Source organism: Danio rerio, chromosome 7 (genome assembly GCF_052040795.2).
Source record: "Danio rerio strain M-AB ecotype USA chromosome 7, GRCz13ab, whole genome shotgun sequence".
Classification (NCBI taxonomy): Eukaryota; Metazoa; Chordata; class Actinopteri; order Cypriniformes; family Danionidae; genus Danio; species Danio rerio.
The window spans coordinates 30,547,028-30,570,352 of record NC_141027.1 but is presented as its reverse complement, the minus strand read 5'-3'; the positions used below and the strand labels follow the sequence as shown (position 1 = coordinate 30,570,352).

The window sequence follows — 23,325 nt, the reverse complement described above, 5'->3', positions numbered from 1 at the left end:
ACAGAACAAACCATTTTTATACAATAACATTTTTATTACCCTAACCTATCTAGTTAAGCCTTTGAATGTCACTTTAAGCTGTGTAGAAGTGTCTTGAAAAATATGTAGTCAAATATTATTTACTGTTATGGCAAAGGTAAAAAAAGAGTTATTAAAACTTTTATGTTTAAAAAAGTGTTGAAAAAATCTGCTCTCCGTTTAACAGAAATAGGGGGATAAAATTAACGGGGATAATTTAAGGGGGTTAATAATTCTGACTTCAAGTGTAAAATATAAAATTGCATAGCTTCCTATTACAAATATGAATTTAAAAGATAGATTTGTGAAGGGTGTACATATGTGCTAAGCACTGTATATGTATGATCAGAAATATATGGAGGTTAATCGTCAACAAGTGTACTTAAAGGGTTAAAAGCATTTTCCTAGCTTTTATTTAAAGGATATTTTTCATAAGCAAGACATTTTATCTAAGCGTTTTAGATATTAAATGGGAAACAAATGTCGGTGATATTTATAACGTCATGCGCTTTTACCACCACTAACAAAATGACGTTTTTAACGTTAACAACACATGGTAGATGTTAGTTGGAGCTGTTAGTTGGAGTGTGTCGCTGTCGAGCTCTTCGCTTCGCACACAGATTTAGTTACACAGGTAAAATGGCGTCGGGGGCCATTTCAGCGGAGACTAAGAAGATTACAGATTTACGTGTTGTGGACCTCAAATCAGAGCTCAAACGAAGAAATTTGGATGTGAGCGGGGTGAAAAACACACTGATCGCAAGACTGAAGCAGGTATTTTTAGTTTAAAACAGCTTGCCAAAAGAGCATCGAGAGAAACGTTCGCGAGCTATCTGTATGGCTAACGAGTTAGCATAGCCAGGTTGTATCCACTAATATGACTGAAACCCTGTTTTAATGCGTTTAATAATAACATTACTTTATTGGCAAATGTTTGACACCAGCCACTACATGATTTTGGTGAATTATATAATTGCAGTTTCTAATGCTAACGTGACGTTAACAATGAACGTTAATGAATCAGGCCAACTTCTGTTAGAAAGCGAACGCTGCTAACGCTACACCCGCTCATATTATTAACTTGGCTATTTGAAACCTTTTCACTTTTATTAACAGTTATTGTGCAATGTGATTTAGAAATTTTGAGTCAATTGTAACAATTGTTTATGATATCTTATGTAACATTGTTAAATTACAAGTGCGAACTACGTCGATGCAAATCGGCACTGGAATTTAAAGGTCTATGAAAGTTCATTGTTCAGAGCTTTATTTTCACTGAAAGCTAGTCCTTAATGTAGTTTAATGTATTAAAACATGCTTTTGCATATGCATGTTATGTGTTTAACGGAGGCAGTTTTATTCTTTTTCTGCAAAATAGTTGCAGTGTGAACTCAATTTGAGCTTTCATTGATCATAGATTGCTGTAATCAGGGATCTTGTGTTCATGTGTGCAGGCCATAGAAGATGAAGGTGGTGATCCAGACAACATTGAGATCACCATGTCAGCTGACACACCCACCAGAAAATACGGCAAGTCTAAAGGTAAATCTTTATTCTCTGAACTAAACTCATTTACTTCACGTTTGGTTTTCGTAAACTTACCGTATACATTTATTATGCCTTACCAGGAAAAAAGACAGAGCTGGACACTGATACCACCATGGAGGAGGAGTCCTTCTCTAAGGTACGGAGAGGATTTTTTGCAGCATGTTGGGATCACTAATTTAACTAAAATTTTGTTAGGCCGATATAATTCTTTAAAAGAGACTTGTTATGCCCTGTTGCGAGATGTAAACTCTCTGATGTCCCTGTGTGTGAAGCACAAAATACCACACAAAAATGTTTTACAACCATTTGAAACTGGCCCTTTTAGGCTTTGATTCAAATTGGGTCGTTTTGGTGACTGTAGCTTTGAATTTAAATGAGACATGTGCTCCTTTCAAAAGAGGGGCAAGTTACAAACACCCATGCATCACCATAGAGTGGAGGAACTATGACCTCACCTTGTAGGCTAATCGGCTGCTAGCATAAAACTGGTTCCCTCAATAAAATCACTATAGGCTTTTCGATGATTGCAAATAATAAGCTCTGCGTTCAAACGCTGTTCATTATGCTTACACATTTTGTCCAACCAGATAGTCCTCACACGAAAATATAACTTTGTTCATTTGGATCTTGAATGCAAAGACAAGAATTAAAAAGCTTAATTAGGCTATAAATGGACTACAGTGCCTTCGGGGCGCTCGCCTGTGACGTCAGCACCACCCTGCTACAGACAACTTTTCAAACTTATTTTTAGAAATATGGTTCATGACAAAGAGTTCATCTCTCTGTTTATTATATTATAATCCACACTATATATTATAAACAAATAAATACTGTATAGACCTAAGTGCCTTTTGGATATTTTTTACGTTGGCAATACATTTTGTTTTGCTTTATGGTTGTTAACTCCGTGTATAAATGTGCCTACATGGTATTATCATAAGACATATTTTTAAAAAAGTGTATCGCTCGCGTGCATACAGCCCGCTTACCTTAAGAATAGACAACAGTGAGGCGTAAGAAGTTTTATCATGGACAAAGAACAACATTCAATATTGTTTTTTGTCACAAATTACAGCGAAAAGTAGCCCAACAGTCTCATATGCTATAAATGAGATCTGAGATCTTACATTGTGACATAGGAGCCATGTTCGTGCGGTCTGACATGCAACAATTGTTTAGGATTATAAAAAAATCACACAGTGTGAGCGGGCCTGAAGTCTGCATGTCCATTAATCCTTTATCTGTTCAGTAATATTGCAAGAAAGAATATCACAGCAGTTTTCATAATTCACAAACCATTTTGTTTTGGCTTTTAGTCTTTTTTTTTTTACCTTTATTTATTTATTTATTTTTTCAGTTTTTAATCCTGTTTTAATGTTTTAAAATAAATATTTAAATGCAGTGCTCGGCATGTATAAGTACATCCTCACAAATCTTTCTTTTAAATTCATATTTGTAATAGGAATCTATACAATAATATATTTGTGCATATACATTAGATTAGATTAGTCAGTACTGAAGCCAAATCTGGAGCTCACAAAATAACTTGCAATAACGGTCCAAAATCTAGTACACCCAAATTTATATGTTAGAAAAATATTAAATACAAATTTTAAAAAGACGAAAAATCAAGAGAAGCAAAACAATGGAAAAAATTTGTTTACATTTTGTAGGTTGTAATTTTTTTTTTTTTTGCAATATTTTGCTTGAATATAATTGTATTATCTTTCAATTTCTAAATATGTTTGGTGACTAAAACATTATTTTAATAAATATATCTGTTTAATAAATCTGTTTTGTTCAAATGCATCAAAATACATTGCCTATATTCGCTGAGAAATGGATACAAATATGCATTTTCAAAATGGGGTGTACTCCATTATGCTGAGCACTGTATACTCCCACATATGGACTGACTGTTCATATGTGCAGCATGCAGATGCACCATAAACATGTTTTTCATTAGATATGCAGAAAAAGAGAATGTGAGTTACTCATGCATCAGATAATTAGTACGCTGCATGTAAATCATATTCTTTGAACAGTGGCGATTCAAAGCTCAGCAGTGGACCTGCAGATTTACTTCAGCAACTCAGTTCGAGTGATCACAGACAATATTCAGAAGCCTGACAGATTATTAGCACCAATTGTTCTTTTTATTTTTAAATTACCTAAAATGTGTCAAGTATCACTCGTTCACATTTTCTCGGCTTATTTCATTTATTGTGAGGAGTTGCACCAGCAGAGAGAACTGCTGTTTCTGGTGGAATCTTTTTGTCATAAAATGTCTTCAAGCAGTAGTTTTTATTTCAGTTTGAAGTATTCATCAAATTTCTTAATTATAAATAATAAGTTCATTCATTCATTTTCTTGTCGGCTTAGTCCCTTTATTAATCCGGGGTGGCCACAGCGGAATGAACCGCCAACTTATCCAGCAAGTTTTTACGCAGCGGATGGTAGGGGTGTAACGATACACTCAGCTCACGATACGATGTGTATCACGATATAATGTTCACGATTTAATATGTATCTTGATATTTGGAATAAAAATTGAAAATTAAACTGAAATGCAAATTTTACCAAGTAAACTATTTTTTATGTATTTATTTTTTTCAACTTGTTAAACTGAACCTTCTTTAAGAAAATAAATTAAACAGGCCTGTCTCTGGAAAACAAAACAATTTAAAAACTTCTTAAAAATATTATTGAAATGACAGAGACAAAATTAAGGAACAATTTAAGTAAAGGTGCAAAAAAACAAGCTTTCTATTCAATTGAATTTAACAGTAAGAGCTTAAGGCTTTGCTTTGTCACTTGCGTTTTTTGTGTGTGCAAAAAAATCCACATTTACAGGTATTTAATTCATATTTAATTAAATTCATTTAGAGATATCTCTAATTACAATTGTGACTAGTCAAAACTTATTAAGAGATATCTGCAAATATTTTTCAATGGAGGAATATGACTAGTTATATATTTGCAGATATCTCCAATCTGATTTCGTACTAGTACAATTGTAATTGCAGATATCTCTAATTGTCATTCTGACTAGTCGAATTATAATTATGACTAGTCAAAATATAATTAGAGAGATCTCTAAATATATTTATGGATAGTCAGAACAAAGGTTTAAATGCTAAAACGGCTTGCCATACGCGCGCGTCTATCAAAGTCCGCCCTCTGTAGTAACAGCTCACGGTCAGCTCATGTCATGTTTGATTTTGCGGCAGGAACGTTATATAAAGACAGAATGATATTTTAGGGTGAATTGTTCCTTATAAATACAGTATGTGACTCTTTCAACACCATTAGGAGGTATCCCTGTCGCTGTGCAAAGTATGTAAATCACTGTGAAGACTTTAAAACTTAGGATGTTTGACCCAGTATGCGTGTCAAAAAGCGGAGGAGTCTAAAGCAATGACTGTACAACCGAAATGTTGCCAGATGTCTGATTTTGAGAGGATGGGCCATCTATTTCAGCTCCACTCATCTTAGTCTGCTAACATTACTGCTGCTGCAATCTGAACTCACGTGCGACAGCAGGTGGAAGGTAGCTCACGTGCAAACAGCTCAACTAATAAGAGAAAACGGACGTCATATCGTAATCAAATCGTCATAACGCCACGATGCATATTGTGACATTTTTGCATCGCAATGAATCGTACAATGATAAATCGTTACACCCCTAGCGGATGGCCTTCCAGCCGCAACCCATCTCTGGGAAACATTCACACACACACTCATACACTACGGACAATTTAGCTTACCCAATTCACCTGCACCACATGTCTTTGGACTGTAGGGGAAACCGGAGCACCCGGAGGAAACCCACGCAAAGGCAGGGAGAACATGCACAGTTTTTGCACTCAAATGTGACAGGATACAGACTAACCTCCACTGCTATGTGGATATCTGTTATGTTATTGTACAAAATAAACCTGATTTAACATACACAAACCAAGATTAAAGCGTCTTCTTTTATACAGTAATTGTTCTGACACGCGGCTGTGCTGATGAAGTAAAGCTGAAGTAAATCGCTGTACTTCATTACACACGTGCACTGTTTGTGACTACCGGGACATGTTAATGCACGCAGCTGTCAATCAATTCGGTGGGCGGGGGGACCGCACTCCCACGTAAAGTTCTGAAAACCGCTCAAATTGGTCCACCATTTTTATGTTAATAAATTGAAAAAAAAAGGACTGGGTGTGTTTATATCACCCCAATATGATGGACTATACACGATATATACACATGTTTGTCCAAATAGCTTGAAAAGTAGATTTTTCACCATAGGTGCCCTTTAAACAGACCTTTGCTTGAAGTAATTTTGTTTTAAATATGTTTCTTTATTTTTTGTCAGAGTGTTTTGTACATGTTTTCTGTATGTATTTCTGGTTATAAAAATGTACAAACAAGCACCCAATTATTATTTTTTTTTACATTATTTGATAATTTTATTGTAGTTTAAAATAGTTTTCTTTCTCATTTTCAGGAGACTGAGGAAGAGGAATCTGAAAAAGGTATGTTTGGTCACTTATTAGGGTGGAGATTTTTGTTTTTCAGGTTACAGAAGTTTGGACTTTGCTTTCTTTTTCTTTTGCTGGTTTTCTGTTTCAAAAAAAAAAAAAAAAAAACGTCTCTTGCTGCAATTCATGGACATTAAAATGTCCCATCTGGAATGTGCTGCATCAAAGGACAGACAAGGCTTCATCATTTGTGTTAACATCAGTGATCCTTCTACTCTTCTCATCTAATTCGTTAAAGAGCACACCATGCCACACATTTCATCACCAAGAAGAAAGCCTTTCACCCCATTGATTTCAACAAGTATCCTCTCTTCAGAACCTGTCTTCAGAACACCATCAAAGTTTAACCAAGTCGCCTCTTTTTCTGTTGAGACTGGACTGTCTTTGAAAATGGACATGGCAACAGGCTGCATGCCTTTGATGACTGGTCAGAACATGACATATGAACCTTGTTCACCAAAGTCTTGACACTTCTTTCTAACTACAGTGTACCCAACATGGCATAGATGGATATTAGCGTCACCGCTTGTGCTTTGAACTCATTCAAGACTGGATGCAGCTTAGTGGACATCCATTTTTAGCTGTGTTACCGGACAGAGTGCTGTGAACAAGACTGAACTTCTCCAATGGATCAGAGAAGATTTGGCACTCGTGTTTCGATTTGCCTCATCAGCTGTAAACTGAGATGGACAGTCAGCATAAGTGTTTGAAAGAAGACCCTCGACGTGACCACAAGAAACCCAAGTGACATCTGCCAGAAGAACTTTCATAATGGCACCAATATGCAGTTTCACTCAGACTGAATGCATGTCCATAAAGCAAAATGTGTCAATGTCACCCAGTTTTGGAACTTTCACAATGGATCAAGATGTTCATCGTAGCGAGAAGATTGTCCAGCCTCTACGTTGTTCTCAAAGGAATGTGTTTTTATGTGTACCTGTGGTTTCCTCACCCACGATGACCACTAATTCTAAACTTGCTCTGTGTTGTACTTTCTAGGTCACGTAGCACAAAGATGTCAATGTTAAACAATGTGTTTTTTGCCATGTTTTATGCTTGTTAAATCCCTCAGATGTAACTGATACTGATGATGCTACTCGTGACATTTCTAAAACCTTCTCCTGCGAAGACGGCCTTGCGGAGACTGAGGTTGAGGCAGGAGTGGAGCCTGATCTTGAGGCTGAGGCAGAAGTGGAGCCCGAGCCTGATCCTGATGCAGAGATTGAGGCAGAGCGAGAAGCTGATCCTGAAACCCCAGCGCTGGAGGCCATGGAGAGTGAGCCTGCTCCTGAACCCCTGAAAGAAGTTGAGGATGACAATATATCTGTCACCATCCAGGCTGAAGATGCCATCACACTAGATGTGGATGGCGACGACCTCCTGGAAACAGGTAAACATGTGAAAATTCCAGATTCTGAGGCAGACAAGTGCTGCGAAGAGCCTGAGGCCACTGCTGAGATGGGGCAGGAGACAGACTCTCTGACTGAAGTAATAGAAGGCCACAAGGATGGTAAGAGAGATGACGGGCTGAAGTCTGACACCGCCAAGAAGGACAGCAGAGAGGCCTCGAAGAAAGGAGAAACGGGAGACAAGGAAAAGGATTCTGGGAAGAAAGGCCCCTCTTCAACTGGGGCAACAGGTCAAGCAAAGAGGTTTGTCTTTCTATGTCAGTTCTTTAAGATACTACTACCAAGTTCCAGCTCACTAAGAACGCAGCATTGTGGGTAGCCGCAAGAATTTTTTCATAACAAGTTGTTCAGTGTACCTAATCCCTGCCTTTGGTTTGCTCTTTTGGTTTGGTTTGCCATTTTTCAAGTTTGGTAATTGGAGTTAAACGAGGAGATGAAAACACGTCTGTTACGCACACATTTCCAGCACTTGCTTTTCCAGTCCCTACTTATGGGTTAAAAAAGAGCAGTAGTTCCAGTGATGTCAGAGGGGTTTGTCAGTCCAGTGAAGTCATTCTCTCTCAAGTTGAACACCCTCCTGAGGATGTCATTGGTCAAGGGAATAAATTGGCAGAAAACTTGACCCACCTTGCTCCTGTGGAAAAGCAAGAAAAAGAAGCCTTATTGGAGTTTTTGTCCGAATGCAAGCCTTGCCTATGGGGATTTATTTTTTCGTTCTTTTCCTTTTCTGTAATGCACCAAACATTTGTATAACCTTTGTTGTTTGTTTGTTTGGAGCTGTACCTCGGTGCCCAAAGTCTTCTCTCATGCGCTTGTACTCATTACAGTATTTCTCTCTTCTTTTCGCTCTTGTAATATTCACATTTTAGCTCTTCAAAAGACAGAGATGGAAAGGCTGCGAAAGATGAAAAAGGTATGCATTTTTAAATTAAATAGATTCACATTGAATATTTAACTTTTATAGTTTGCTCTTATGTTTGTACACAGTAGTACAAATGTACAATTCTTAAGCAACATGATACAATTTTAAGCTTGGGTAAACAGGAGTGCAGTGTTTGCTAAAGCTCGTCGTCTGTTTTCAGGAAGTGGCAGCAGCAGTACCAGCTCTACTCGCAATCTGTGGGTGAGTGGCCTATCATCCAACACCAAAGCAGCTGATCTCAAGAACCTCTTTGGCAAATATGGAAAGGTAAAATATGTTTGTATGTGATGCATCATATGATTTATACGTTTGTGATTTAGAGGTTGTAATTGTGACTTTTCAAATGGACAAAAATATATGACACGTATAACATACAGGGTTTGCACAATGAAACTGAAACACTGGCTAATTCAGTGTTGGAGGTTTCATGGCTGATTTGACCAGCTTGGTGGCCAATCTTTATTAATTGCCTGTTCCACCAGTATGTGTGCAGATTTAATTAGCAGAGTAATAGCACAGCTTTGCTTAAAATAATGCAATGCCCACAACTTTATGGGTGAAAATGGAGTTCAAAAGAGCAGTAATTGTTAGTGCGGGTCTCACTGGCGCATCTGTGACTAAGAGAGCAAGTTTTTGTGACTTATCTAGATCCAGGTTTCCAGAGAAACGTCAACGTACCACCAATAAAGATTAACCACATCCAACAGTAGTAATAGTGAATGCAACAGGAAGCTGTCTGTATGCTAACCTGGATTGTATCCAAAAAAACATAAAAGTACAGCTGCCCAACTCACTGCAGAACACACTTGTGGCAATCCCAAACTGCTTGGCCTGTGGACAATGTGAAACATTTGTTTGAAAGATTTATTGAAGGAGCCCACCTTCACTGTCTTTCCCACATTCGAGACAGTTACATTGTAGAGAAGCCCCAAAGAAGCATATCACTCAGACTGTTGCGTGAAAGTTGAGTATGAGGGTGAATCAATCATAGTTTGGGCTGCAATATCATGATGTTCCCTAGGTCCAATACTTTTGCTAGATGGGAACGTCACTGTCAAGGACTGCTAAACTATTTGAAGGGTGCATCCAATTATTCAAAAATTGTATCCGGAAGTCAGTGTCATGTATCAAGATGATAATGCACCAATACACACAATATACACAATACAAGACTGGTAACATAAGTGGTTTGAATATGAAAGTTAAGTTGAACATCTTCCATGGCCTGCACAGTCACCAGAACTAAATATTATTGAGCCACTTAGGGGTGTTTTGGAGGAGTCAGGAAACGTTTTTTTAAACAATCATCATGTAGTGACCTGGCCATTATTCTAAAGAAGAATGGCTCAATCCCTCTGGCATTTTGTATCTGTCATTCCCGAGACAACTTGATATATTGGCCATAAAATGAGGCCCTACACCCTACTAATGAATTATTGTGTTATAAAACCAGGCATTTGTTTTATTGCCCAGTCCCTGTATGTATGTGTACATGTATATGTGCATGTAAATTTAAAATTATTTTCTAAATTAGGTTTTTAGTGCCAAAGTGGTCACCAATGCTCGTAGCCCAGGAGCTAAATGTTATGGATTAGTTACCATGTCGTCCAGTGCAGAAGTGGCCAGGTGCATCTCTCATTTGGACCGCACAGAACTCCATGGACAACAAATATCTGTGGACAGGGTAAGAGCTTCACCATTGTGCTGGAAGAGTGTTTGCTCTGCGTATTTAAGGACCTTCTATGGGGTTGATACTAAATGAAACTTTCATACTTGATTTCTGATCTCGAGGTATCATCCTCACAGGTGAAAACTGACCCATTTAAAAAGGACTTCTCAAAAAAAGAGGCAGAAGAAAAGGCGGCTTCCATTAAAATCTCTGGAGAAAAGCGCACTCCAGTTGGAGCAAAACCTTCCAGCAAGTAAGCGTTTATCCAGTTTTAACCAAAAGGTTGTTTTGTGGCATTTGTTATACTACTTTATTTTTAATAGGACTCCAGTTTCATCTAAGAAAGAGGAAAAGAAATCAGACAAACCCTTCGAGAAGGACAGCAAAGACATCAAAAAACAGGACTCCAAAAGCAACAAATCTGATGCACCTTCCAATTCTGGACCAGAGGCAGCAAAGAAAGATGACAAGAAACATGGACGTATGTTACTGTTTGATTGTATTAATCTTAGTCATTCATTAAAGTGAATTTGGGACTGAAGTCAAAGGTAGTGGATGCACTTGGCAAAAAAAAACTAGACAAATTACCAGAGAAATGTTTATTAAAGTCACGGTTTCAATTGATATTTCTTGAAAACTGGTCATTTTAGTAGCCATAGTTTTCCTGCATCCCTAATTTAGCTTTTGAAGAAGTTTAGGAACATAAGACCAACTTATAGTTTTGTTTGAATCGTATGTATGCTTTCCTTCTAATACACAGGAAAGAGTCCAGGCAATACAGTGCTCAACCAACCTAAAGGAGAGCAAATCTTCAATAAATCTCGTCCTCCTTTTAGAAGGGGTGGGAGGTTTGAGAAGGTACAATAGACTTACTTAGAAAGTAATTCATTTTCTTTAGAATGTTATTTTTGAAAGCCAAATTAACTGACTGTCTATTACCTCACAGCCTGGTCCACCCAACATGATGAACAGACGCCCCAGATGGTTCGGACCACCTGATGAGGTTAGTTAACGCATTATTGTGAGAAGTCTGCTCTCTCAACTATTATGCATAATGTTTTTGATTTATTTGCTTTTGTAAAAACTTACAGATGGAGATGATGAAGAAAGGGCGTCCCATGCCTAACAAAGGTGGCAATATTGAAATCCTGCCATTTGAGAAGATTAAGGAACAGCGAATGCGTGAGCGCATGATCAGGATGGAACGTGCTCGCAGGGCTGTGGAACTGCGCAGGTAGACATGTTTTTTTATTGATGTACAAAATATCAGTGCTTGGTTTGCAGTCTATAATGCTGTTTTGGCCTGACCTTCAGACGACGCGAAGTAGCAGAGCGGGAGCGCAGAGAGCGAGAGCGTATTCGTGTTATGCGTGAGCGTGAAGAAAGGGAGAACCTAATGAGAGAACGTCAAAGGCTGGAAGTGGAAAGACAAAAACTAGAACGCGAGCGCATGGAGAGAGAGAGACTGGAACGGGAGCGGATTCGAATAGAGCAGGTGCGACTACGATATATCCCTGCTCATGGAAATTCAGAGTTGGCATGTCTTGTGTGTTTGTTGATGTGCTGAAATTGTGTATGTGAAGGAGCGACGCAAGGAAGCAGAGCGTTTGGCTCGTGAACGCGAGGAACTAAGACGACAACAGGAACAGCTGCGTTACGAGCAGGAGAAACGAAACAACTTAAAGAGGGGACGTGATGTTGACCAGAGGTGTGTGAACTATTTCATTGTACAGTTATAATTGAGGTGTTACTGGTCTCCTAAAGGTTTTTCTTTTCTTTATGTACAGGAGGGACGATCCATACTGGAATAGTGCTAAAAAGATGGCAACTGAGCCAGAGGGCCGGATTAGTCAAGGTGGTGACTACAACAGCAGACAACAAAACCGTTTTAATGATTTCAACGCCAGAGACCGCAACCGGTACCCACAGTCCTCTGCTGTGCAGTCCAACAACTTTGATAGGTAAACTTTGATTTGTGGATTTCCAAGTATAGTTTGACTGAACGATTTTTGATCTGTATTTTTCACACTTTACTTTTGTTTATTCTTCAAGCTATTACTTTTATTTTATTACAGTTTTACAACCATTCTATCACACCGCGAATATGATATTGATCTTATGGAACGGTACAACAAACAATGCATTAATACTGAGATATTTCACCATAACTCCATAGCTGAACATTTGTACAAGTGAGCGTCAGATAGAATCTGTAAAAATTAGCTTTGTTTGAATGAGTAAAATATTATTTATGTATTCAATGAAAAAAAATTATTCAAGGAACTTGCCACCAATGATTGATGGTTTTAGTATTATGTTAATTTATCCATGAGAGGCCTAAACCAGCTTAAGTATTTGACATAAATTTTGTATCAGCACAAGAAAGATTATTGTTGTAAAAAAATTCAAAAATCCTATGTTGTGTCTTAGTGCTAACTTGTCAAATTTCCAAATGAGCAAAGTTGTTCAAATTAAACAAATGTAACATAATTAATTAGTTTTTTGTTTTTGCAGACGTAACCGCTTTGTTAACGAAGCTGATTCAAAGAAGAATCGACCCGCTCCACGTCGTGAAGGCTCTGGCTTTGAACGATATCCTAAAGACTTTGAAACTGTACGGAGAGCAGAACCACCGCCTCCACCTCGTGCAGAGCTCCGAGACAGTGATCGACGAGAGATTCGAGATCGTGATGAGCGCAGACAGGTGTCCATGCCTGATCGAGCATCTGGAGGCAGAGCACCACCTCCTGCCATTGCCCACTCCCGCACCCCCAGAGACGGCAGCCATGCTGGCTGGAAGAATGATGGAGGAATGAATACGAAGCAAGATGTCAGGTATGGTAGATCTTCTAATGTTCTACCTTCCTTTCTAGGGGATGGGAATTCAAATTTGCAACTTCTTTGGTACTGATGTTTAAAATTCTAAATTATTTATGATCTTGAACACAATACATAAAAGTAAATGTTCTACTTTTTGGCCTAAACTTTAATTTAAAATTAATTAACTAAATTTTTCATTGCCAGTGTACCGTTGCATACATGCTCATTGAAATTCTTTCTTATTCAGTGCTAATTCTCTTTGTTTTTGTGTGTATGTGTTAATATTACAGCCCTCAGTATTAAGTTTAGTATATGAAAAAGTGTTTACTTCAAGTAATTTATCTCCTTTTTTATGGTATACGTTTTACATTTAATTTATAATAATCTAAGAACGCAATACTTGCATAGCAGTTATATTTCTTTTGGAAATTCTGCCACTTACAGAGCGTGTGTGGTATATATTTGTATTAATAAAGAATACTACCACAAATTGAGAATTAAGCCCTGTCTTTGATTTGAGTTGCTGGTAACCAGTGCTTTGCTGCTGGCTGTATTTACAGACCAGTTCAGATACGTCAGGAACGTCCAGGGCGAGACGGTCCTGGACCTGCCATGAGAGGGGTGTCCTCAGCCAGCCGTGGCAGAAGCAGCTTCAACAGCCGAGATGGCAGAGCTGTGGTTATGGGAGAGCAGGTAATGTACACAACATGCCTCTGACGCACTTCTTTTGTTGCCATTTTTAAAATCTAATGCCACATGCCTCTTTGTTACCTCAGTCGCACTTTAGCAGTGGCAGGCAGGTGGTGGTAGAGAGACATGGACGTGATCAGGGCCCCAGGAAAGAATGGCACGGGGCTGGTGGTTCACAGAGCGGTGGATTCACAGATAACCGCCGGATGGGAGACAGTCGGCCTGGCATGATGGCTTCACACTCCAGGTTTGTTTTGATCTAGTGTGCATATTTTATCTTTTATGTGCCTTTATGTTATTCATTGTACCAGCTCTATCTACCTTAAAGTGAGAGCTGATTCACTAATACTTAAACATGTCATGTTTGAGCACTACAATCAAATTGCACAAGAGCACACTGTAATAGTGGCTCGTGTTCACAGAGCAGTACGCAAGTATTTTAACTGTCAAAAATAGAGCCCGGCTGATATATCGTTTTACAGATTTTATGAGGCGATATGAGCTTTTTGCCAGTGTATCAATATCAGCAAATTTGCTGCCAATTTGTCACCGATATGATCGTTTTTTTTGTACGTTTTCCACAGAACATATAACAGACAAAATAACTGAAATGGTTTAACTACTTGGTTTAATCCAGCAGCGCGCACTCCATTGTTTGCAACCAGCCATCCTGACATTCATTCAGTAGCCAGTGGCATTCAGGCGGTCCTCACAATAAGTTGCAAACTATTTTGTTACTGTGAAGTTCAACCATGACCCCATTAATTTCCAGGGTTTTCAATACATTGACTTGCGTCACAATATCCACAAATATCCCCTACCTCAGCTGTATGTGTGTTTGTGCAAAGACTATTAATTTGATTATGGCTGCCCGGGCATTTCCGGTAAACTGTCAGACTGTTATAAACTTTTTCCGCAGTGTTGTCTCTTTGGGCTTCTGCTCGGTGCAGCAAGCAGTGGAGTAGCAGCGCTTTCAGTTGGCTGTACACTAGCAGACGTGCCAGTAAATGAATACAGCAATACACAACATCACTGTACCTGTCGTTTACTGAGACTTCTAAATATGACTTTAGTTTGTTTGTTACTCAGATGCTGTATTAAGCAAAAAATAAACCACAGCATATCGTCTCTTAGTGTAGATGTGGATTTTTATCAGATGAAACAATTCTAAATCATTTTTTTAAGAATGAAAAGTGAGAGTGACTCCTGGTTAATGTAGTTTTATTGTTTTTTATTTAATCATTGTTTAAACTTTTTATATTATTAAGCTGTTAAATTGAATAGGATTCATGATTTTATGCAATCACCATTTTGATGACTAAAAATGTAATCCCATTAAGATGCTCATTAAATAAAATTGAGCCCATTGTTATTTTTATAGGACATTACTAGTATTTAGACTATAGTAGAATAGTACATGACAAGTCATGAAAAAACATTAATTTTAAATGTTTATATTTGGAAAAGCTGCTTTCTGGATGAATTTTTTTTTCTAGTGGTGACACGATCACATGCCAAGAAGCAAGACTACAATCTGTTCTATGTCCTCCAATGTTGTTTAAGGCGGTCGTTCACATAGTGTCTTAAAACACATGAGGTGTGTCCCAAATCGCATACCTATGCACTATTCTATGCCATTTTGTAGTATAAATAGTGTAAGTAGTGCATTCACACTGAAAACTCTAAAATAATAAGCACACTTTAATTACCCGGATGATGCACTCATTCAGCCGGTAAAATGAAGTGTGTAATGATGGACACTTCACGCACTCAACAATCGGTTTGCTCACACAGCGGAAGGGACGGAGCTATTTGGCGCACATATTGAATAACTATTTATTTTGGATGGTAAAAGCAAAATTCATGTACGAGAGGGATTATAGCGCCTCCCGATGGTGAATGCGGTTCTACTCATGGCAGGTATTATTTGATGGTTTGGTCATTTATTTCACTGATTTAGCAACCGTCAAACGTCATCAGGGAAACACTTTAAATTTCCGCTTAGTAAAAAAACATTAGTGCTCCATTTGGAACGACACTACATACATGTACTATACTGTTGAGTGTGTAAGCGCATAGGTACATAGTGCATGAGTGTATAGTGTGTCAGTGGGCCACAGGTGTTGATAAAGCAAGTCATGCAGCTTCCATTCTCTATTTGCATGTGCTTATTAGTTGTTTATTCTACCAAAACAGAAGTTTAACACTGGAAAGCAAAAAAAGATTTAAAATTATATATTTTTTATCCTTTAATAATATTACAGGTTTATTTCTTTGACTTAACATTTCTTAAATGGAAAAAAAGTAATTGCAGTTGCATGTTTATCCATTTAGTAATGCTTTTTATTTAGCATTATTATTGAAAATATAGTTTCAGTGTAGTTACCGGCCAGTGGTAGTAAAATGTTAGAGGCCCTGGTTTTGTGAACTGCTGCCTTGGTGGAAAAACATAGTGGATTGTAGATATCCCTATGATCTAAGTCTTTTTATAAAATGTTAACTTTGCAATCTACTGATTTGACTTGTTGTGTTTTTCTACAGTCATTCCTCCACTGGTATAAACAGAATTGTGCAGATCACTAATGTTCCGATGACCGGCAGCAGCGGAGGATTCAAGCCCTTTAAAGGAAGGTTCTAGCATCTTTGCACCAGGAAATATGAATATTTTTTTTATTGTTATTTTTTTAATTTCGATCTCCTGATGTTTTTAAACGGCTAAAAGTATATATAGCCAGAAGGTTATTGTAAAGATTTGGTTTGGTTGGCTCTTGTTGTGTGTAAAAGGCTTTACATGTAGGTTTTTTGTTTCCTGAACTGTTCTCTGGTGACCTGTAAACAACCTTTGTGCACAAACATGTTCTCCTGACACACTGTAGGTGCAGCTTGTACAGCTTATTTCTTAACCAGTGTTTGTTTAGATAACCTTGACACGTTGTTCCAGATACTCTCATATGCTTTGGTCGAACTACTGTGTGTAGCACTGGACACATCTGTTATTCCAGTAACATTTCAATATGTGACCCCCTTTTTGATGATGATGACTATTCTACAAGTTGATATTAAATTATGTGGATTATGACTGTGTATAGTTTGCTTCTGTATGAGACTTTGGAACTTCAGGACTGTGAACGACAATCAGAAGAATCACACCGACTCACTGACCAGATTTCCTTTAATCAGACGTATCGTCTCTCGTCTAAGGCATTTGTTACAAAGACTGTCCATCTACTTTTTGACACTGGTGGGCTACATCAATCTTTTTGGTCATTAATGAACCTTACACACAATGAAAGGTTGACCCTTATTATATCCAGAATTTTTTGTCTTTTTGCTAAGTTAAAATGTTTTGTGTAAATATACACGTATAAAGGATATAAAATAGAAACTGTAAATGGGGCTGTTCCTTAAACTGATTTAGGAGTACATGTATTCATCTGTTAAACATGCATCACAATTGCATTTCCATCTTGAACTCAGCCAGTATAATCAATGCAGCAAGAGAAACCTTTTCAGTTACCATCATGGGCAGAAAAGCATATAATGTGTGGCATTTTAATAGCAAGAAAATGATTAACTTTCCCAGTCATTAGTTGAAATCCTCCTTGGTAGCCCTATCTTTGTTTGCTGCTTTCATTTCCACATCCTTTGATGGCACGAAGATGTCAAACGTCAAATTATATTCATGAGAAGTCTTGCAAACATTTCCTATTTGAAAGCAGGGCAAAAAACAAACAACTGAATGTCAGCATTTACCTCAAACATTAGAAAGTTATTTCAGTTCTTCTTGCAGCTTCATAAAGGTAAGCCTTATTGCGAAACACTATTTATTGGCTGTTACAAATCAGGTTCAAATGTAACCAGACAAACTGGGTGATTCATTTGTTTTTATAAAAAGAGGTATATTCTCATCTAGTGCATTCAATGTAACAGTGCTTACATAACTCAAACTCAACAGAGCTTCAATGGGTGCTGCACACCAATAGCCAACCAAGCAGACAAGGCCTTAGAATATGTACTTGCATTATTTGGGGGGTCAAAATAGCTTTAGCTAAATGCACAAGTGTTTAATAATGGGACTTCTGTTCTCCAATTTATGAAGCTTGCACTCACAAACTATTTTATACACCACTCCTTTAGATGTCTCTATTTATCCCACTAACGTGTGTGTGTGTGTGTGTCTGTGTATATATATACACCTGTGACATTTAACACATTTAAAATTAACAGGATAATTTTAGATGCAAATGGTTTAAGCCAAAGCACATTACAAAAGAATGAAATAATTGGCAACCAATACAAACAAGCTAAAGCACAGTGGATACACATTATAATCACTCCTTCATGATCAAAAGCACATTAGAATGTTCATACTAAACCTGACCTGTAAACATGACACGTAAATGACTATTTCACCAGTTTGCTTGTGTGGTTAAGATCTGAATGTTTTGTCAGTTACAGGTACAAAATATCTACTTTAACCCCTTTACAAATGATTTGAATCACTCTGCCAACTCTGAACTGACTAACTTGTGCTTCCTACTGTATGACACTCTTCGCAGAGGGGATGGAAGCTCTCTGACATGTAAATCTACAGTTTGTGTAGTGTGAAATGATAGTACGGACGCTATTACACTATAGGGAACAATAAAACTCAGGCTAAACGAGGTAAGCTACTTCACCTTGGGTAACATTTTCTAACAATAGTCATGGTTTCTCTTAAAATCCCTGTTTCTGGGGTTTGAAAACTAACGTTTTTATAAGAATGACCTTTCTTCAAGGCTTTTCACAAGGGAAATAATCACGAGATATTCCCTGTTTGTCGTGTTTTACTTTTCAAACTGCTCGTGCTGGGACATTTGATGACGATGACGAAGTTACAATCTACACTTTGGAGGCGTTTGCTGTCAGTTGGACAAATACGACACTTGGCCGGTTTATGTCAATGCTCTAGTGTTGGGAATCATTTTGTGAATGGTGTCGTACTATAGGTAAGAATGAATCCTTAACTCTTCACTTTACTTGACTGATTTTTTCCTTTCAGACGCTGAAAATAATACGCAGCGGGTTGACAATGCTTCAAAACTCAGTGTGAAAATTTCCTCTACCCAAAGTTTCTTACAAGCGGTGTTAGAACAACGGAAAAGTCTCGTAGAATAACTGAGACCACACTATAGCTACGATAAAGACACAGAGGAACAATATCGCTTTAATTACAGAAATAAATAGGCTTTATTATCTTCTGGGCCGCTACAGCGCGTCCGCCATATTGAAACGGTCAAATCCAATCTGTGCAAATCAACAAAAAAACACCCGCGGTTTTACTCAGAATAGTAAATGTATTTCTGAGGCATTGGCTATTCTTTGTGTAGACTGTTTACAACAAATATCACGGTTAATTTATGGTTAAAGTAGCAAAACCATGGTGAATTTGGGGTTACCAGTACATCACAATACAAGACAAAGGCTTTAACATGACATAAAAAAAAGTTTACAGAACTTAAAAGCCTGTTAAATACATAAATACAACTCACTATATTGTCATCTGTTTAAGGATGTCTTTAGGAATTTGAACCTCACCTGGGCAATTTTGTAGCATCTTAAAGTCCCCAAGAACTAACAATATGATTTAGTTGGCTCACATTTATAATTTTGTGATGAACAATTCATCTGTGCATTCATTAAAGAAAAAAAGTAGTTTTCCCTTCTAATCTTTTAATTGAAATTTGTAAAAGCACCTGCTGTTTTTTTTTCATTTAATTTGTCAGATTAGCAAATGGGCATGGCTTACATATTTAACCAGCTGCTGCAACTGTCAGTTTTGACAACAAACAGAAATGGCAGGAGAAGTCTGTTAGGTTGTAATTTCTCTCTTCAAACCCATTTCCCCATCTTTCTGAATGAAATGCCTACTTTACTACAGAATTAAATATCTACTTGTAGGGAAAAAAAGCCACGGTCACTGTTGTGTCATTTAATATTCAGTTTCTCTAGGCATTGCATCCCAAAATGAAAAAAATAATGGTTGCAGCTTCCAGTTCATGGGACTTAAGAAAAATTGTCTTTATTTTTACCGTGAGTGATAACGCACTGACCATTCCATTATGGCAGATGCATCTGCCCTTGCAAAACTATAATTTTACTACTAAAAACAAACAAACGTTTTTTTGTCGTTAAACGATGGTAACCACAAATTAACCATGGAATTGCTACACAAACCATAGCTTAACTAAATTTGTTTAACAGTGGTAATCAAACACTAAAAGCCATGGTTTCTTCACTTTTATTATTAAACCTTGGTTCATTTTCATATGGGTGGAGTGGTTTAGAATTGCAGTTATTTATATATTTCTATGATTGGAATTACTATCAAAATCGAATCGCCTTTGAGCATTTCAAATCGCAGATGATATAACTGCAGCACACACAAGGATACTGATGCCATTTTGTTATACTTCTATGGGAGTCTTTCCAGTCAAACCCTGTGTTGTACATTAGATCTTAATCCGTTACCAAGGCAGCTAATGCACATCAAACTGTTTGCAAGACACTCATGGATATGTTCCTTCTGTGAAGGCCTGTGCGGTTTTCTGTCTATGGTAAGGTCTACAGATTGTCTCAGTCTTGTCTCGCACCTGTTTTATGTCGGTATAAAAGATACTGTAAATATTGTAAGGCTTTTTATATACAGAGAGTATTGGCCACTGAGGGACCAAACGTCAAAGCAACAGTTTGAGCCCATAACTGACTAGCATTTGACTGCATGTACTAGTGCTCCCAGAAAACAACTGGGCAACTGTCTGACCAACGACTACCCCACCACGAGCTTGTCTACATGCAGGAGTTGTTCATTCTTGCATTGTGAGAGCAGAACATCAGGAAAAATATCCCAACATTGGCGTTTCTCTGAGGCTCAATGCAATGCTCAGTTCAAGGCATATAGCTGGAATGTTTGGATAGAAGACCTTGTCTCTCAGGAGGCAGCACTGGAACAGGATGGGCTTGAGAATCCTTTCCTACCTTACATCCATTTATACGAGTATGTACACGCAAGAGTGAAAAATCAGGCTGAAGCCAGAGACAGACCGACATATCGGCCCGCTCGATTATTCAGCAAATGTTTAGCCATTTTGCGATTATCATCCTTAATGATCCACTTGGCCAATTAACAGAAATGTGTCACCTGCTCTTCAGATTTCAGGCTTTTGTAAATTCTATATTGTTTGACCACCGGCTTAATGAAAACACAAACCATACAGGATCATTCAGGGTTTGGGGCAATAACATTGTAGTTCACTGAGTTCATGGATGACTCTCCTACCCATATTACATTTTATAAGGCAAATATGAACCAGGATTTTGGCTGAAAGTTAAAAGTGGTTGGGCAAAACAACAACAAAAAATGACCACATATTTTCTATGCCTTCCATTAAAGCTATGTACATTAAGGGTAGTGTCAGTTGTTCGCTGATATTCCCAGTAAATATCCTGTTAGCAAAAACTATCCTTTCGTAGACACGACTATGTAACCAAATGGAATAGCAACTTCCTAAATAGGAAAACATTTCTGAAAGCATCTGTGGAGATCACGGCTCCTACAATATCAACAATGTGAAATTTGGCATCAAACTGCCAGGCTATGGTGGCCTACATCATGTCCTGAGACATTACCTTTGCCAAGAGACCTGTTTGCTTGCTACCTACTCATGTGAACGGCCTTTCAGTAAAAGATCTCAGATATCCTTCAGTCAAACAGAAACTGACCAATAAAACGAATCTACATAGGCATATATACGGGTAAATTGGTATAAAATAGCTTATAAACAACAGCAATAACGGAAATCCACAAACAAAAAAGAAAATGCTTTGTATAATGAGAAACAAAAACACTTTTTTTTCTTTTTTGAGCGGTGGGGTAGTTTTTGAATAGTGCTATGTGTACATTACCTTGTTTTACTACAAAAAAAACAAAACAAAATAAAAAATAATAAATCCACCCTCCCTGGTGACCCCACACAAATATAGTGCACTGCAGTGGTTTTCCTGCTGAGATCATTTGGCCAGCTCTATGTAAGATGTAGTGATAGTCCTTGTAGTGACACCCCTCTCTGCTTGTCTGCATCTTCAGAACGCCGAGGGTTAAAGTCAGGCACAAGTGGCTTGAGAATGGCAAGTCCTCTCCGTCCGTCATGCTTCATCTCCATCGGTCGCCCGTGCTCTTTCCACTTCACGCTGGGAGATGCATTGCAGAGCCACTGGAATTAAACTGCTGCCCGTTTCGCACTCTACACGGTCCACTGCTGTTACAACAAGATGCATTTGTCTTTGTCCTTGGCTTCCTTCTTGGGTTTGCGTTCGCCTGTAGAGGGCTGTTTTCCTGGGCTCGGGGAAGCTGCAGCTCCCCCTGCTGAGGCTCCAGCAGCTGCCGCTCTGTCCACCTGGTCAGCACCCGCTGCTGCTGGCTGTCCCTGAAGACACGAGAGGAATGTATTTAGTGCATAGTTGAATTTTATGGGCATCGAATGTTATCAAGCTTAATGTTTATTTCTCTCAGACCTCTCAAATCACATCATCTGCTGAAACTCTTTGCCCCCTGAAAGATCTTCCTCAATCTAATCAACAGCTGTAAAACCAGAACCAAGTTCTAATCTGCATTTTTCTTTTCTTTTTCAGTCTTTTTAAAGACTTTTGCTTCATTACAAGTTTTCCATTTACATGCTTTGCCTCTGGTCTGGAGCACTGTTACATTTATACCTTGCGGTAACTTTCCATAACGTTAAATCTGTAATGAGAAAAGAGGAAAACAATTCTATGACTAAGATGAGAAGATGATAAGACTAAGACTAAATTAGATGATAACTGTGACTATATCAACATTCCCTTTTTACTGACAATTCTTCACGCTTGCCAGATGTCAAGAGTTTAAATCCCCAAACAGAAAATAAATGTTTTGTGCGGAGGATTTTGTTTAATCTTTGCAATCTTGCAACCATCTGCACATGCTCAATCTACTCCTATAGAAGCTCGGACGATCTAAAAACGCCAGTGAACATGTAAAATGCATTTCAGCAACTGAGATGTTCTGCTGAAACAAAATCTTTTAGAGCTAGGGTGTCTTCCTTTACTACCGAACAACCACTGCGACAACCATCACTATGATTATAATATGGAGAACATTTTATTTTAATGATTAGCCTGACAAAAAAAAAAAGGTTAAAAAAGTATTACAAAAATCAAAAAGAAGATGACTAAAGATGACTAAATACATACAGTAAGTCAAAATAAAAAAATATGCTTAATGAGCCCCTATTATGGGTTTTTGAGCTTTCATGCTGTGTGTATCACAGCTCTAAGTAAATGAAAGCATCCAGTTGAGGTTTAAATCTGAAAGTGCACCGTAATAATAACTATTGATTTTTTTAAAGGAAATAGTCGACTTAGAGTTGAATGAATGAATCGTGTTGGGCTCAGATCATTTGCTTGAACGCGTCAACTTCCATACGGTACATCACTAAATATGAAGTAGCGGATCCGCTAAAACAGGGGTTCTCAACTGGTTTGGCCATGGGACCCACATTTTTACATGGTCATCAAGCCACGACCCAAATTTTTAGGAACTATATTACAATTTTAGGAATTATACTTAATTCGTATTTATTTGTTAACATACAGAAGTTGTGACAGATACATCATTTACAGAGATAAATAAACAATATTTTATTG

At 37.9% G+C, this 23,325-nt stretch overlaps 2 protein-coding genes and 1 long non-coding RNA gene across 9 annotated transcripts in view; 2 read left to right on the top strand and 1 right to left on the bottom strand.

Moving 5' to 3' along the window:
- The first annotated feature begins 583 nt into the window (after positions 1–583).
- Positions 584–16,990, top strand: sltm (SAFB-like, transcription modulator). Of its 5 annotated transcripts, none has more exons than XR_015494656.1 (20): positions 584–792; positions 1,473–1,560; positions 1,647–1,702; positions 6,062–6,089; positions 8,374–8,417; positions 8,587–8,693; positions 9,961–10,110; positions 10,233–10,348; positions 10,419–10,576; positions 10,856–10,953; positions 11,042–11,098; positions 11,187–11,329; positions 11,410–11,590; positions 11,679–11,803; positions 11,883–12,056; positions 12,610–12,930; positions 13,476–13,608; positions 13,692–13,967; positions 14,012–15,509; positions 15,957–16,684. XR_015494656.1 is itself a non-coding variant. In NM_213333.3 (20 exons), the coding sequence occupies exons 1-20, from the start codon at positions 658–660 to the stop codon at positions 16,241–16,243; spliced, it is 2,952 nt and encodes a 983-aa protein (NP_998498.3). In that variant the 5' UTR covers positions 585–657; the 3' UTR covers positions 16,244–16,990. The 5 variants fall into 5 exon arrangements, 2 of the variants coding, with proteins under 2 accessions (XP_087115184.1, NP_998498.3); XR_015494655.1 differs by adding an exon at positions 7,168–7,747 and having other exon boundaries at positions 14,012–16,684; NM_213333.3 differs by lacking the exon at positions 14,012–15,509 and adding an exon at positions 7,168–7,747 and having other exon boundaries at positions 585–792; positions 13,692–13,852; positions 16,147–16,990.
- The window catches only part of mindy2 (MINDY lysine 48 deubiquitinase 2), a 45,471-nt gene continuing 38,905 nt past the window's right edge, over positions 16,760–23,325 (bottom strand). The window contains exon 9 of one of the 2 annotated variants that reach the window (NM_001004517.2): positions 16,760–22,070. In NM_001004517.2, coding sequence (NP_001004517.1) covers positions 21,906–22,070 — 165 coding nt within the window. In that variant the 3' untranslated portion in view covers positions 16,760–21,905. The remainder of the gene's footprint in view (positions 22,071–23,325) is intronic. The other variant, XM_087259828.1, reaches the window with a different exon arrangement.
- LOC141375382 (uncharacterized) overlaps positions 18,137–23,325 on the top strand; it is a 39,324-nt gene continuing 34,135 nt past the window's right edge. Inside the window, exons 1-2 of one of the 2 annotated variants that reach the window (XR_015495774.1) lie at positions 18,137–18,270; positions 18,500–18,593. This is a non-coding gene — a long non-coding RNA (uncharacterized LOC141375382). Of the gene's footprint in view, positions 18,271–18,478; positions 18,594–23,325 lie in introns of those variants that run through there. The other variant, XR_015495773.1, reaches the window with a different exon arrangement.